This window comes from Panicum hallii, chromosome 5 (genome assembly GCF_002211085.1).
Source record: "Panicum hallii strain FIL2 chromosome 5, PHallii_v3.1, whole genome shotgun sequence".
Classification (NCBI taxonomy): Eukaryota; Viridiplantae; Streptophyta; class Magnoliopsida; order Poales; family Poaceae; genus Panicum; species Panicum hallii.
The window spans coordinates 56,048,425-56,062,748 of NC_038046.1; the positions used below are offsets into that span (position 1 = coordinate 56,048,425).

The following is a 14,324-nucleotide window of genomic DNA, read 5'->3' on the forward strand; positions in this document are numbered from 1 at the left end:
CGCGATGGTGCTGATCTGCAGGCTGCGGCTACCCGCTAGGATGCAGCAGTAGCAAGCACTCCGTCGACCGGTTCCATCGCATCGCACTTTTCACGCTTGCCATACAACACCTTGCTCCATGTCTCCATGTAGCTGCAGCTGCTTAGCTTGGCAGGCTTGCAACACCTCTGCACTGACGCCTGGGCCTGGCTAGGGTGCCGGGCGCACCGCACACAGTGCATACAGAGAAATACTGTGCTACCACATGCCAGCAGCAATGCAAACATGCAATGGTTTACCGTATGCCTGTAGCATGTTCCTTTTGTTGTAGCATAGCATCCCTGTTACAACTCTATCTCTTCCTCTCTCAAAAAGAAAAAAAAAGACATCCCTGATACATGCTGATGAACTGATGCGTGAACAGAAAGTATCAGCGTATCAACTGCACAGGCCTTCAGCAGGCAAAACCAAAAACAGCCAAAAACATCACTGGAAAATTTCATTTCTATATATACTCATTCATCTCATCTCTTTGCCACCAAGTAGATGCGCAAAAGGATGGGCTCTCCTCGCACAATGCTACTGTATGTACAAATGAATGCCACCACAGCTATAGACAGACAACAGAACAGATCACACACCCTACATCTACCGGAAAATTTTTTTGCCTTCCCTCAGCTCTACACCTAAACGAATTGAATGTAATACATCAATAGGCTTCATATGGCAAGCATCTATGCATCTATGGCTATGACTGATCCGTTCGGTCACCTCGGTCCGGAGAGCTCCATGGCTTCTAGGCCGAGCGAGGATTCGTCCGCAGCAAAATCCATGTACTTTGGAGGCAGGAGCTCTGATGAGACGGACTTCGGTGTGTCCACGTTCTGTGATGCTTCCCATTTCTCTGCGAGCCCATCCCCTTCCAGCATCCTGATTACCTCGGACATCCGAGGGCGGTGAGATGGGTAGTATTGTGTGCATAGCAAAGCCACCTGAACCATTTCCTCCAGCTCGACCCTATCGTAGTTGCTACCCAGGTCTTTGTCCACCATCATGCTTAGCTGCTTTTCTTGATGAAGTTTCTTAACCTGGAACCGGACAGGAGTATGAGGAAACATGTTCAGCGAAATACAAACAAATGAGCCTTTAATAACAAGAAAACTCTGTAAGACTTTTCTTGATCTAAAGCTTTAAAGCAAATATGCAGATCGAAATAGTAAACCACAAGATGCATACTTACCCAATCGAGAACCCCACCCTTCTGATTTGCTACTCTTCCAAAATCCAACGCTTTCTGACCAGTGATCAACTCAACTAAAAGAACTCCGAATCCAAACACATCGGTCTTTTCAGATGACTGGCCAGTTGACAGATACTCTGGTGCTATATGTCCAACTGTTCCACGCACTGCAGTGGTTACATGAGATTCCCTGTGATCCAAAAGTTTTGCCAATCCAAAATCTCCCACAATTGCTTCGAAATATTCATCGAGAAGCACGTTGGAAGCTTTTACATCACGATGGATTATTTTTGGGTCGCACTGCTCATGGAGATAAAGCAGACCTCTTGCTGTGCCTAGTGCTATCCTCTTTCTCCTTGACCAATCAAGAGCTGGCTTGCCATTTACATGCTCTGAAGAAAAATTAAATAAAGTTAATTTGCACGCATAGAGGATGATGTTTGTGGGTGATGCTCATATGATGTTTGCTCTCATTGATTAAGCTTAATACCCCCATGCTATGAGTTAAATATAGCTAGACATGTGATGTTTGAATGGGTTCAGTTCATCTTCTAAAACTGGACAACACAAAACTACAATAGTTGTATAAAGCCTTTATACATCCAACAGAGATCATGCAAGCTTGCCCGTTTGTCCTAAAGCCTAAGGTATGACCTACACAACACAAAACTGCAATAGTAACTTTATGCAGTAACACCAAGCAAATGTTGGAAAGCAGACATTTAACATAGACCATGATACATCCAGAAATAGGGTGATTACGTGGACTTGCGGACTTCAAAGAACTTGGGCTGGCTAGCAATAAACATATGCACATGGAAGTCACAAGCAAGGAGAGGGAGGGAGACTAACCCCGCAATTGAGAAGCAACACTTCCATTAGGCATATAAGGATAAACAAGTAATCGCTCGCTTTCTGTAGTGCAGAATCCAATAAGACGGAGGAGATTCCGATGAACAGCCAAGCTAATGACTTCAACTTCAGTTTGGAATTGAACCTCCCCACCAACAGCATTATAATCCTTCAGCCTTTTAACAGCAACGACAGAGCCATCACGCAAATAACCCTTGTAGACTATGCCATATCCACCTTCACCTAAGATGTTCTTCGAGTTAAAGTTGTTAGTAGCTGCACGAAGCTCCTTGAAGGCATACCGCTTCAGATGACCCAAACAAACTTCTGGATCATATTGGTCTGCACATAGAAGAATGTATCAGGTTCAATTACCATGCTGCTGGAAAGACAATCAGAGTAGCATGCAAGAGACAAGACAAAGCATAGCATGCTAAAAAGACCAAATAATGTCCTAGAAGGGTAAAAGACAGCTCATGATTGTTGAAAGGTTAAAATAAAGTACAGAAAGTAGCGAGGAGATCATGATCGCGAAAATAGCCCACATACCAAAAGTAACAGGAAGATCGTACTAGTAAAAAACTAAAAAGCAACATAAAGGTTATGTTGCACTCAAAATATTGAAGGTAAAGCACAGAACTAATGTTGCGAGGTTCATCTATTGTATCTTCAAATTTGTGAGTGATTTCAAAACTCCTTACCGACATCACATGGCAGAATATTAGAGCAATGCTCAATTGCTATTGGGGGAACATGTCAAAGCCTAATCAGCCAGCTTATTCAAACCTCAGTAGCTCAAATTGGTATGCATTTGGGCAGTATGTTTATCTTTATATCCATGTAAATTTACTGTGGAAATGGTTAGAAGGAAAAAGATCTAAGATCATAAAATCATAAGCTAATTGCTGTTGATACAAACATTGATCTAATGCAATTCATATCTAGGTGGCTGTTATCATGATCACATAAGAATGGATTCGAAAAGAATATTACCATTTACATCAAAGAAGATCTGCTGATTTCGCCTATGACACCACCAAAGAAGCATACCAACTACGATAGCAACAAAAGCTACTGACCCTACAGTTGCTCCACATATTGTAGCAATACGGCGGCCTTTTCCAATGGTTTGTTGTGGCTGAGCTGAGGAAAAGGAGACATATGTGAGTGTCACATAGAAGAAAAGTTACAGCAAATTTCTTCTTTAAAAGATGCATATCTCCTGAAATTGAATGATGAGGAAAACAACTCACTCTTCAGATCATCTGGTGGGTAAGAGAGTGGGTCAAGTGACACAGAAGAGCAGTTATCTCCTGACTTATCACCGCAAATCATTGGATTCCCAGCAATACTGTATGACCAAACAGTAAAATGAAAGAACATTAGTCCATGCCATGATACGTAGAGATGGTAGTACTCAGGTCGAAGCAATAAACAGCCATGAAAGGGAATAAGTTGAAATTACTTACATGAAAGTTCTTGCAGAAATCTTGGGTAATGGACCACTAAGATTGTTAAATGAAAGATCTCTATTGAAACAAGACAATCCAAGAGTTAGTACTAAAATAGGGAAAGAGAGAAACAAACAATAAACAGGGATTGCAGAGCATACACAAGAGCAAGGCCATCAATGGATTCAAGTGAATCAGGCAGAACTCCAGACAAGCTATTATTGTTCAATTTCCTGTTGACACCAAGAGAACTAGACAATGAGCAAAAATGAAAAAAAAAAAAAACTGTGCACACAGACAATGAGAGCACTGTTGAAAATCAAGAATGGAATAAGAAAAATCTTACAGATAGTTGAGGTTCTTGAGATTCCCAAGTGAACCTGGGATGCTCCCCGTGAGCTGGTTATCTGACATGTCAAGAGTCTTTAGCATCCCCAACCTTCCTATGGTACTGGGAATGGTGCCAGAAATCGCATTGTTCTGTAACAGCCTGTTGATTCACAAAGCCGAGCACTTTCAGTGATTTATTCGACCAGATCGGCCCACTGAAGAAGCCTCAAATTTGAATTTTGAAGTGCCAGAGGTAAACGATAGGGGATAGTGAACTTACACAGATTGTAGCCTGGTGAGGTTGCCGATGCCGGGTGACAATTTCCCGGACAAGCTCTGACTGGGCAATCCTCTGCAAACAAAGAGGCGCATGTAAGAAGATCAGCCCAAAGCAGCGACCGTCGGTGCTCTTGGGAATGGGCATGAACAAGGGAGCGTAACGTACAAAGCGGAGACGTAGCCGTCGGAGGAGCAGGTGACCATCCTCCAGCTGCAGGGGTCGACGGAGTTGATGTCCCAGTTGTCGAGCACGTTGTGGGGGTCCTCCAGCTCCGTCTTGATGGCCATCAGAGCCACCACTGCGGTACAGTCACAGGTAGGCAGGTTCAGCTTCACCAAATTCGTAATGCCAAGAAACAGCTAAAACTCGACAAGTAAGATGACTGATGAGGAAGCAAGCAGCTGCATTTCGTTTAATTCCCTTCACCAAAATGAGATCTTTTACACCAACTTCAAACCAGCAACCGGTTGCAAGGTTGGGCAAAGGGATTCTTTTTTTCAACAAATTCCTTAAAATCCTCTGTTGCCTGATTGAAAAGGTTGGCCTTTCGTCCTTTTATTTTTCCAAAATAGAAAAAGGTTGGTCGTGGCCTTTTGTTAAGATTCGGAGAAGAAGATGGGAAAGAGAGAATGTTAGGTACCTTCGTAGTTGATGCCGGCCGGGGAGAGTGTGGCGGTGGACGGCGGCAGGATCACGGCGAGCAGGCCAGCAACCGCCACCCACCACCGCATCCACATCGGCGCCACCGGCACCCACATCGCCGGCACAGCCCCGCAGATTCAATTCGGCAAACAATGATCTGAAGAAGAGGAAGAGCAGGCCAGCCCACGGCTGAACCACAATTCCGCTACGCCTCCGCCAGCAGCAGGGAGACGAAGAAGCCGAGCTCGCGAAACCAGCAGCCGGGAAGAAGGCCACCCAACCCGGACCAATCCAGGTTATCCAATGATGCCACCGCGGACGCAGCGCGAAAGCGAGGGGGGAGGGAGGGGGTTCACGCGAGCATCCGAGACGAAGATGGTGGGGGTGGGGTAGTGGGGGGCAGTGGGGAGAAGGGAAACGCCAACGCCAATGAGCAGCAGCAGCAGCAGGCCCCTCCGGCCCTCCCTTCCCCACCTATCAATCCACCACCATGCCACTGGCTGCCGCGGCCGCTGTCCGCTGACGCCGCTGATGCCCACCCGCTCCACGCCGCTGCAAACCGCCAAACGCTTTTCCCCCGACCCGGCCTGACCTGCCACGGGCGCGCATGCCTAGCTCCAGACCTCCTCCATCCTTTTCATTTTTCTCGCCAGCCTTTTGGTTATCCCCCTAGATTTTCTGGAAAAGGCGCGTGCATTTTCTCAGAAAAGGAACGAAATGCTCTTGCTGGACTCGCCATCCCCCCCCCCCCCCCCCCCCCAAGAATCTTTCTCATCTTTTGTGTGGAAGAACACTGCCAATTTGATGTTTTTCAGAGAACAAAATGTTCAGCTTTCCCGAGGGCGTGGATTAGCCCTGTTCACTTGTTCAGAAAAGACGGCAGATGCTCCAACGCCTTTCGAGAGGCGAACGAACAAACAGTAATGCACTAATGCTAAATGCTCTCTGTCATCGGGAAGCATAATGTATTGCCGCTACCAGCAGTGTTAAAAGTTTACTACTAGTATCATATACCAGTACTAGGAGTACATGTTACCGGCATCTGTGCGTGATTAGCAAAGATAAACAACCCATATACCTGCCTGTTAGCATATACTAGGGCCCCGTTTAGATGCACTCCAAATTCCAAATTTTTACACTCTCTCTCCATCACATCAATTTTGAAACACATGCGTGAAGCAGTAAATGTATGTAAAAAAAATAACTAATTGCACAGTTTAATTGTACATCACGAGACGAATCTTTTGAGCCTAATTAGTCCATGATTAGATAAAATTTGTCAAATACAAACGAAAACGCTACAGTGTTACTATTGCAACTTTGTTGCAATCTAAACAAGGCCTGGGCTTTCATCAATCTTTCACCAGTGTTCTCTCTGGTTGTCACCACCTGCCTAACGACAGCGGTAATGACAGGGCGCATGTTTGTCATGAACTAGTCTACTCTACAAGGCCGAGGCGTACTGCCCTGCGCGCTCGAGAATCTACGCTGCTGAAACTGTAACGTAATGCCACTTACCGGCTACCGGAACAGTAGTATAAAGAGCAGAATGATGGGGAATATAAAAAAGGGGATGAGGTTAAAGGCTTGCGGGGCACTGCCGAGTCACATGCTTGCCTTTTATTTTGTCCCGTCCTCTCTTGTCGCTCTGCTCGTCACCATCACCAGTTCTTCACCGTCCCCTCTTTCCCTCTCCCTCTCTCTCTTGGCCATCAGTGTGTCCCGGTGGTAGTGGTAGAATCTAGTTTGTTTATTTATATATTTATTATATCCGGCGACATCCGGTCCCCGGCCGGCAGATCTTCAGCTAGCTTGTGTCTTTTGAATGGAAAATGGGTGATGTCCGAAGATTCAGCTTGTTCATAGATGAGATTTTTTTATCAATGAGTATGCGTTTGCTTGTATCTCAAGGATGGCATAACCAATCCATCATCTTTTTTCAAAAAGAAAATCCACCATCTCCTTTTTCAAAAATAAAAATGCATCAGATGTCAGCTACAGTATCAGCCAGTGTGTTCATTTCAGAGATGCAAAATACAGGACAATTATCACGGTAGTTGTAGACGGATGGCTCATCAGTGACTGCAGGCAGGAGGCGTACACGGCCAGTCTCTTTCTGCAGCGCAACAGTAGCCGCGCAGCGTGACAGCGTCGTGGAGGGACTGGGAGTGGCCCGTGCATCGCCATGCCTGCCTGCGCGCAGGGCAGGCAGGCGGCCTGCTCTCCCTGCCCTGCGTTCTGCCCGGTGCGTGGCCACGGCGCTGCCCCGGCACCGCACCCTGGTGGCAGCGGGTACGGCACCAGCCGGGCCGGCTGGTCTGGCCGGACCGCCGGCGCAGGGAAAGGCGGCAGGCCGCCAGCCAGCCCAGTGCCCAGCGGCCAGCTAGCTGCCGGCCGCCGCTGATGTCGTGCGTGCGCCGCGCCGCGTTGCCCGGACCGCCGCGCAGCCGATTTATGCGCCGCAGTCCGAGCCTGGTCGAGGTGGGCTGGACGATTCCTGCGGGTCGCAGCCGTGCAGGTGCGCCATCTCTGGGCACATTACACTCCAAGCGGCACGAGGACAAGGCCGCTTTCGCCCATGTCAACGGCCGGCGAATTCCCGACGGACAAGGAGCGAGGTGCCGGCGGTGGTTGTGGTACCGCCGCCTCTAGGCACTTGCACATGGGCATCAGGACATGGAGGAGAATTAGGAGGTGTCCCGTGATCGTCGTCGGCTCGCCGCCATGGCTGGTTGGCTCGCATTGCCGCCCGCTACGAACATAGCATGAGCTCGGACAATAGAAGCTGAGCCGAGAGGGACGCCCCCAATCATGGCAGATCATCCGTCTCCGTCGCTGAACAATCTTCCAACCAAAATTGAGCAAGCATCCGGTTGGTAGATCGGCGTTGTTGGTGGGGTGTCGTCGGCGTCCGGCCAGCAGCGCGCGTGTCGTCAACGCAGCCCCGCGCCGGCAGATCGCCGGGGAATAACTCCCGTGCGGCCCTGTTGCGCTAGCGAGCGTTCTCCCAGAACGGGACGACGCCGGGGGACCAGCCACCGAGGCCTGCGGGTCCGTCGCCTGCCGTACCCGTGCGGGCGTCCACCCATACCCATCCATGCTCGTGTCTGGTCGGCAGCTGTTTTCCCATCAGTTTCTGCACCCGGGACACGCACAAGCGCGCGCGGCGCACCTGAAGAGCACGTGCCGGCGTGGCGGCGTCACGTCTGCACGGGCCGTGGAGTAGGACTCGAACACGGCGTTCGGTGCCAGGCAAGGTTCGAGATCCACGGGTGCCGATCGACCACGGGAGCCTGGACTACGAATCCGGAGAAGCAGAGTTCTGGATCTACCCCGCGTCGGCACGCCGGCCACCGGCCCAAACTCCGACGAGCGAGCGAGCACTCGGCTCCGAACCCAAATGGACCGAGCCCCGGCGACTATTCTACGCCGGCGGCGCGGATACCGGGCGGGAATGTGAGCGCCGTACCGAACAACAGTGATCCTCCTCGAGCCCGGCGGATTCCGGCCGGCGCAAAGGCGAACGACCGGTCGCCGAGGCGCACGCAGCGCAGCTTTGAGATTAGCGAGCAAGCAAACCGCCATCCCATCAACATCCGAGAGAGATTAGGAGCTGCGCCTCAAGACGGGAGCAACGACAAGGCGCGAGGCGCCAGCGCTAGCGTACGAGTGAGTGAGCGAGCGAGCGAGAGTGATTGGCTCGCCGGCCTGGGAGACCGGGGCGGCGCGTGGGTCGCCGGAGGGAGAGGGGTGAGCGGACGCAGCCGCAGCGGCTGCCTGCCAGCGGGCTGTGGGCAGTGGCTACTGGCTGGGTTACTGTGGCTGTGCGCACGTGACTATGCGGCCTGCCACGCTGCAGTACAAGGTGCTCAACCTTTTCGCCGTACCTCTATTTCCCTCCCGTTTTTTAATAAGGGCTGTTTGGATTATTTCCCTCCCGTTTTTTAATAAGTGTTGTTTGGATCGGGTGACAAAAGATGCTGTCGCATGCAATTTGGACGTCGGATACCAATTAGAAATATTAAAAATAAATTAACTAAAAATTTAATTATATAATTAGGATGAATCTATTAAATTTAATTAATCCATCATAGTATATATTTACTGTAGCACACTATGGTTAAATTATGAACTAATCAGATTTAATAAATTCATCTCACGAATTAACCTCCATTTATGCAATTAATTCTTTATAATTAATCTATATTTAGCATTTATAATTAGTGTATATGGTAGAGATAGTCAGGGTGATCCAGCCCTTAGCAAGTTCGTTCCTTTCTGCAGGAGACAAGAGAGGCTGCGACGCGGGCAGGAGCCAGTGGGTCCCACGATTGGTTTTGGTGGGCCTACCCCAAGATGGACCATGGCCCACCTTTCAGGTTTACTGCGGGCCGGCTCAGAGCGTCAAGCCCAAACACTCAAGAGGCCCATTCTGTGATCATACTTTCTTTTCTCCTGATGATGCCAAAAAGACACTGTGTGAAGTATAGAAATTTGATGTGCCACAGAAAAGACTGAAAGAAATGGGGGATCGCGCTTTGTTTCGAAAAAAAAGACATACGACTGCAAGAAGTATATAAATCATGGAACGAGCATGAAATCTGTTGAAGAAAATTTGCATGTATATAATGGCCTGTACACACATCTCCATTGGGGGAAAAAGGGGTATGATGCTAGAGGCAATAGCTAGTTTAGCTGTTGATCTCAAAATTTTTGGAACATGCTCTGCCAATTTACATGTCCACTTTGAGGGAAACCTGTCGAGCGACAGGTGTAATCTACTTCTGAACAATGTGATTTCGAGGTGTAGAGAGTAAACAGAATACCGGCTTGATTTCGCAGGAGGTAAGTATAGGTACAGCCAGCTACCACGACAGTCCTCTTTGATTACTTAACATAAGTTTGAGGGAACCAACTTTCCAACACAGAATGCTTCAGCCTCAGGACCAGGGTGAAGAGGGCGTAGCACGGGAAGTGCAGCAATGCCACCACCAGGTACCTGCCAAGAGTCCAAGTTTTTTCGTTTATCGGAATCGCAGTCTAAATCTAACAACTTCAACAATACTGGCATAATTCCTGGCTGAGCTGAGTGGCAAGTGAGACAATGACCTAAACTATTTAGGCATCCTTTGTATGTATTTTCATCTGTTCATGTATCATACCCTCTAAATGTTCTGAAAAATAAACTGTCCTGAAGAACAGCCCCAAAACTTGAACATTAAACCCAACCAAAAGTAAAAGACAAAATTGTTGTCATACCACTATTTCTAACTACTTCAGAAATTAGCCATTCTAGATGTGTATAGACAACACTAATGTTGCAGAAATAATACATCTTTTAATTTAGTATGGAGACGTTTTCAAGTGTATTTTCTTTTGGTACTCTTTTTCTCATCGTAGTAGCTGAATCATATGACATGAAGAGACTATAGAGATAAAATTTCATAGCTACGTCTATCTTGCACTTTTACTTTCATCTAATGTCTAGATTCCACATTTCTGATATGGACTACTGATGCTATAGTTGCACAAAAGGATACCACTTAGCAGAACAGAAGTACTTCTTTCAGCAAGTAGAGCTTACCATACAGGTGCTGCGGGGAATGTCAGGTCTAGAAATGGGTAAGGCCACCTGAACAAACACAAATCGCATTACACATCAAGAGTTTTCACCTTATTAGCAAGAAAAAAACAAAGTTAGCATGCATTACCAAATTGACACGTTAGCATGGATGATCCACTGAACGTTGACAAAAAGGCCTGTCCACAGCAGGAAATATGCTATCCTAAACCACGGGAAATGCTGCATTGTAGATTAAATGGTCAATAGAGAGATCGGTTGATTATGATATGGATCGGTATTCCAGCATGAAATGCTTACCAATTTGTTTAGAGCAGCATCACCAACTAGGAAGACAACATTGATTGAATGTGTGCCAATCAGAATCTGTAATGTGCAATGCCTATAAGAACACAATTTTAAAAAGCAAGAATGCAAACAAATGTTTCTAATTGGGTTTACATTCAGCAAGTTTTTTTTTCAACACTGATCAATTTTAAAAATCCTATCAGAAGAGAATACTCACAAAATTCATATCATATTCATTGTGGGCAAGGAAAGGGTACAAAATAAGCCAGAACACCAGATCCGTGATCAACACAGCACCTGCATTTGTCTGTAAACAAGAATACAAGATTTGAGTAGAGTAACAAGTAGAGCCATGATGTGGTCAGTTTTTATACTTCCCTATGATTTTGATCGATTTTAACCATGCCTAGTTTATGTCAAAGCAGCAAGGCATGCTTATGATGGGTTACCTGAAACATAATTTGGAAGAGGTAACCCCAAAATCCTGCAATTTGTTGTCCTCCGTGTATTTTACTGTAACAAGGACTTTTGATTACATGGTTATATGCACTTTCCCCTGTTGGAGCAATGGTATATGAGCCACGATCTGCACCGGATCCTATCAGATCAGATCCATCTCCACTGGTCTTGTAAGCGTACTGATAGCATCCGTAAACTGAAAGCAGCGAGCCAAGCTAAAGACAAAGAATTTGTCAGCGAAATGAACTAGCAAGTAATATTTGTGAAATAGGGGTGTGAAAGCATATATAAACTACAATCTGCTTCAGATGTATCCCACAAAGAAAATTGAAATTGCCCTTTATTTCAATGTCAACAGACGTTCAATAAAACATGAAATCTGTCACAGAGGCAGCTAATCATAAATGATAAAGTGGCCAACAGCAAAAGGAAAAACTACATACCCCAAAATACAAGGTGACAAGCAAGAACGTCCACCTGTCCCATGTAGAGAACAACAAAAAGTCAAACCACATTCTGTATATTTATTTAGTAAAAAATGTGCTGAGCTAGAATGATCCGTACTCTTTGAGTTGTGACTAGTGAAACTACTTCCAGGAATTATTATCAATAGGGATGAAGACTGGCTTACTGTGTGTAGTATAGGAAGATACTCCATCCATCAGTGATGATGTCTACCAAAAGAAGCGAAGCCAGAATGAAGAAGGCCACAAGACGAAACGCCAGCAACCAGCCAGGGTGGATCTCCTCAAGGCACGGCTTCCAGCAATCTTCAAGATACACAACTCCAGGTCCTGCCCGGGAAAGCGCCTCCTCTCTGTCTCCGCCGTCATCGCCATTGCTGTCCCGTGATCTGGGCCCCTCGTACTTCCAAATCAAGAAGCATGCCAAAGCCATGCAGGAGTACACCCAGAGTGCGCATAGCAAAAACCTCCAGTTGAGCCAGTACTCTGGTTCAGTGGTGTCCACGGCCATGGCTGAGGACTGGAATGCGGAATCGGTCGACCACTGCCACCACATCAACAACACATCATATAAGTTCACAGCCCCCGTCCTTGTCAGGTAAATTTGATCCCATACTTGCTCGTGTCCGTTCTATATAGAATGAAAAGGAGTAATTTTCTACTTTCCTTGCCGGCAAAGAGAGACATCAATACCGAATATCGTAATTGCCAATCAGAGAAGGAAAGGGCAAAAGAACAGGAGCAAGAAAGCGAGAGGAACCAATACACTATTCAGAGTTTTTCAGTATCTATCCTGCAACCTGGGTACCCCACGCAAAATGTAAAGATGCAACCTTTTGCTGTTCCATCGACGCGCACGCACGAAGCTAACGAACAACGAAGCAGAGGGCGTGAAGAAACCTATCGTGCGAGCAGATGAAGTGGGGAAGGAAGCTGAATATACCGGCGACTGATTCGTCGAGAGGATCGCGCACGGGAAGACCAACCCGGAGTTTCAGACACGCCGGCGGAGGCGCTTCCCGGACACGAAGAGGAACGGAGCGGATGACGAAGAAGCCAAAAACCTCCACTCCCCTTGTCCGCTCGCCTTCTCCGAGCTTCCTTCCACCTCGTTTATGCGATGCGTCTTCCTCCGCCGATTACACCACTCCTCGAGATTGAGACGAGGGGAGGAGACATATGCGCGTCAGTATACTCGCAGAAAAAAAGGGCGCGGATTCAGAAATGTCGGGCAGAGAGTAGGATGTGTAGATCATGAATTACGATATATGGATGGGCAGATCTCCGCCAGTTCCTCGCGAGAATCTCCGAGTCAATGTAGGCGCCGGCGGTGGACTCGTGCTGGCTACTACTAATCCGGATCCCTCGGGAAGCCTCCCTGTCAGACACCCTCCCCCTCACACAACACAAGACAGCGCGGCCACAGGAGACGGGTCGGCGGGGCAAGCGAGAGAGGAAGCGAACAAACCGAGAAACCAACCACGGCGAGGGGGAGCCACATGTTTGCCGTGCTTGATTGGATCGGAGGCGCCCCTCGGGGCAGGTGATCTGGAGATCAGGAGATGCGAGGCTCCAACTCGGACCCGCCGGCTTGGAATCGGATGGATGGATGGGTGGATTATATGGCTCAATCATTTGTGTTTGTATCGATTTGCCTTTGCAACCTAGAGTCAAGATAAAAACAAACAAGAAGGATTTTCTCACGTTGCTGTTCCACGGGACGTACTGGTATGCATCCGAACGTTCTGGCACGTGTGCGATCGAAGATACGCAACCTACCCACGCCATTCCTCATTAACCATCCTATAAAGCATGTGCGGTGGTATTTGGTTACATGACTAAAGTTTCTTCATTGCATCGAATCTTCGGATGCTAATTAGGAGAACTAAATATGAGATAATTATAAAATTAATTACACAGATGGAGACGAATCTATTAAGCTTAATTAATCCATCATTAGCACATATTTACTGTAGCATCATATTATTAAATCATGGACTAATTATGCTTAATGGATTCATCTCGCAAATTAGTCTTCATCTGTGCAATTAGTTTTATAATTAATCTATATTTAATACTTTTAGTAACTAAACATTCTATATGATAGGGGTTAAAATTTAGTCCTTGGAATCAAACACCCTCTTAGTAAAATAGTACTCCTCAGCCATCTTAATGATAACATTATATGTTATCATTAAATTATACAACAAAATATTAATGATGTTGATCGATTGCTGGATCAAAGGAGACGTCCACCTCAGTCAACCCAATTCACATTAGGTTCTTCTAGTGTTTAGATTATAATCTTATTGTCAAAGTTTTTACATGAAAGATTTGTAGCTTTCCAAATATTCGTTCCTTAAATTGGAAGTAGAAAGTCGAATTCATATCTAAAAAACATACGCACACCACATTCACACGGTACATATCAGTTGAAAGTGTTTATATATCTATTGGTTTCCATCAAAGACCATATTTGAACTTTTATGTTCATCCTTGATGTGTGAAAATTTATGTGCGACATGGTTGTCTACAACTCTACATGTAAGGTGTTAATATATTTATATCCAAAAACAATATAAGTAAAAACTCACGAATCAATCAGTATGAGAACAGCCATGGAAACACTGCGAAAATTTGCGACATAGTAATTGTTCCGATTCTTATAGTGGAACCGACATAAAGATGGGGTGGAGACCGAGTATATAGTAGGGTGAGCATTAGGGCCAATCTAAAGTTCCAAACACACCTAGCTAAA

At 46.6% G+C, this 14,324-nt stretch overlaps 2 protein-coding genes across 4 annotated transcripts; both read right to left on the reverse strand.

Moving 5' to 3' along the window:
* Window positions 1-465: 465 nt before the first annotated feature.
* Window positions 466-5,307, reverse strand: LOC112894560 (protein NSP-INTERACTING KINASE 3-like). Its single transcript, XM_025962310.1, has 11 exons — window positions 4,773-5,307; window positions 4,298-4,430; window positions 4,133-4,204; window positions 3,869-4,012; window positions 3,684-3,755; window positions 3,541-3,600; window positions 3,325-3,422; window positions 3,065-3,214; window positions 2,072-2,413; window positions 1,220-1,611; window positions 466-1,067 (listed from the first exon to the last, which is right to left on the reverse strand). The coding sequence occupies exons 1-11, from the start codon at window positions 4,888-4,890 to the stop codon at window positions 747-749; spliced, it is 1,902 nt and encodes a 633-aa protein (XP_025818095.1). The 5' UTR covers window positions 4,891-5,307; the 3' UTR covers window positions 466-746.
* A 4,067-nt stretch (window positions 5,308-9,374) lies between these two features.
* LOC112895469 lies at window positions 9,375-13,173 on the reverse strand. Of its 3 annotated transcripts, none has more exons than XM_025963424.1 (10): window positions 12,830-13,173; window positions 12,510-12,713; window positions 11,734-12,110; window positions 11,546-11,579; window positions 11,093-11,317; window positions 10,861-10,950; window positions 10,656-10,721; window positions 10,486-10,577; window positions 10,359-10,406; window positions 9,375-9,773 (listed from the first exon to the last, which is right to left on the reverse strand). In XM_025963424.1, exons 3-10 carry the CDS (start codon window positions 12,075-12,077, stop codon window positions 9,662-9,664), a joined length of 1,011 nt encoding a protein of 336 aa, XP_025819209.1. In that variant the 5' UTR covers window positions 12,078-12,110; window positions 12,510-12,713; window positions 12,830-13,173; the 3' UTR covers window positions 9,375-9,661. The 3 variants fall into 3 exon arrangements, with proteins under 3 accessions (XP_025819209.1, XP_025819208.1, XP_025819206.1); XM_025963423.1 differs by having other exon boundaries at window positions 12,510-12,716; XM_025963421.1 differs by lacking the exons at window positions 12,510-12,713; window positions 12,830-13,173 and having other exon boundaries at window positions 11,734-12,127.
* Between the last annotated feature and the right edge of the window lie 1,151 nt (window positions 13,174-14,324).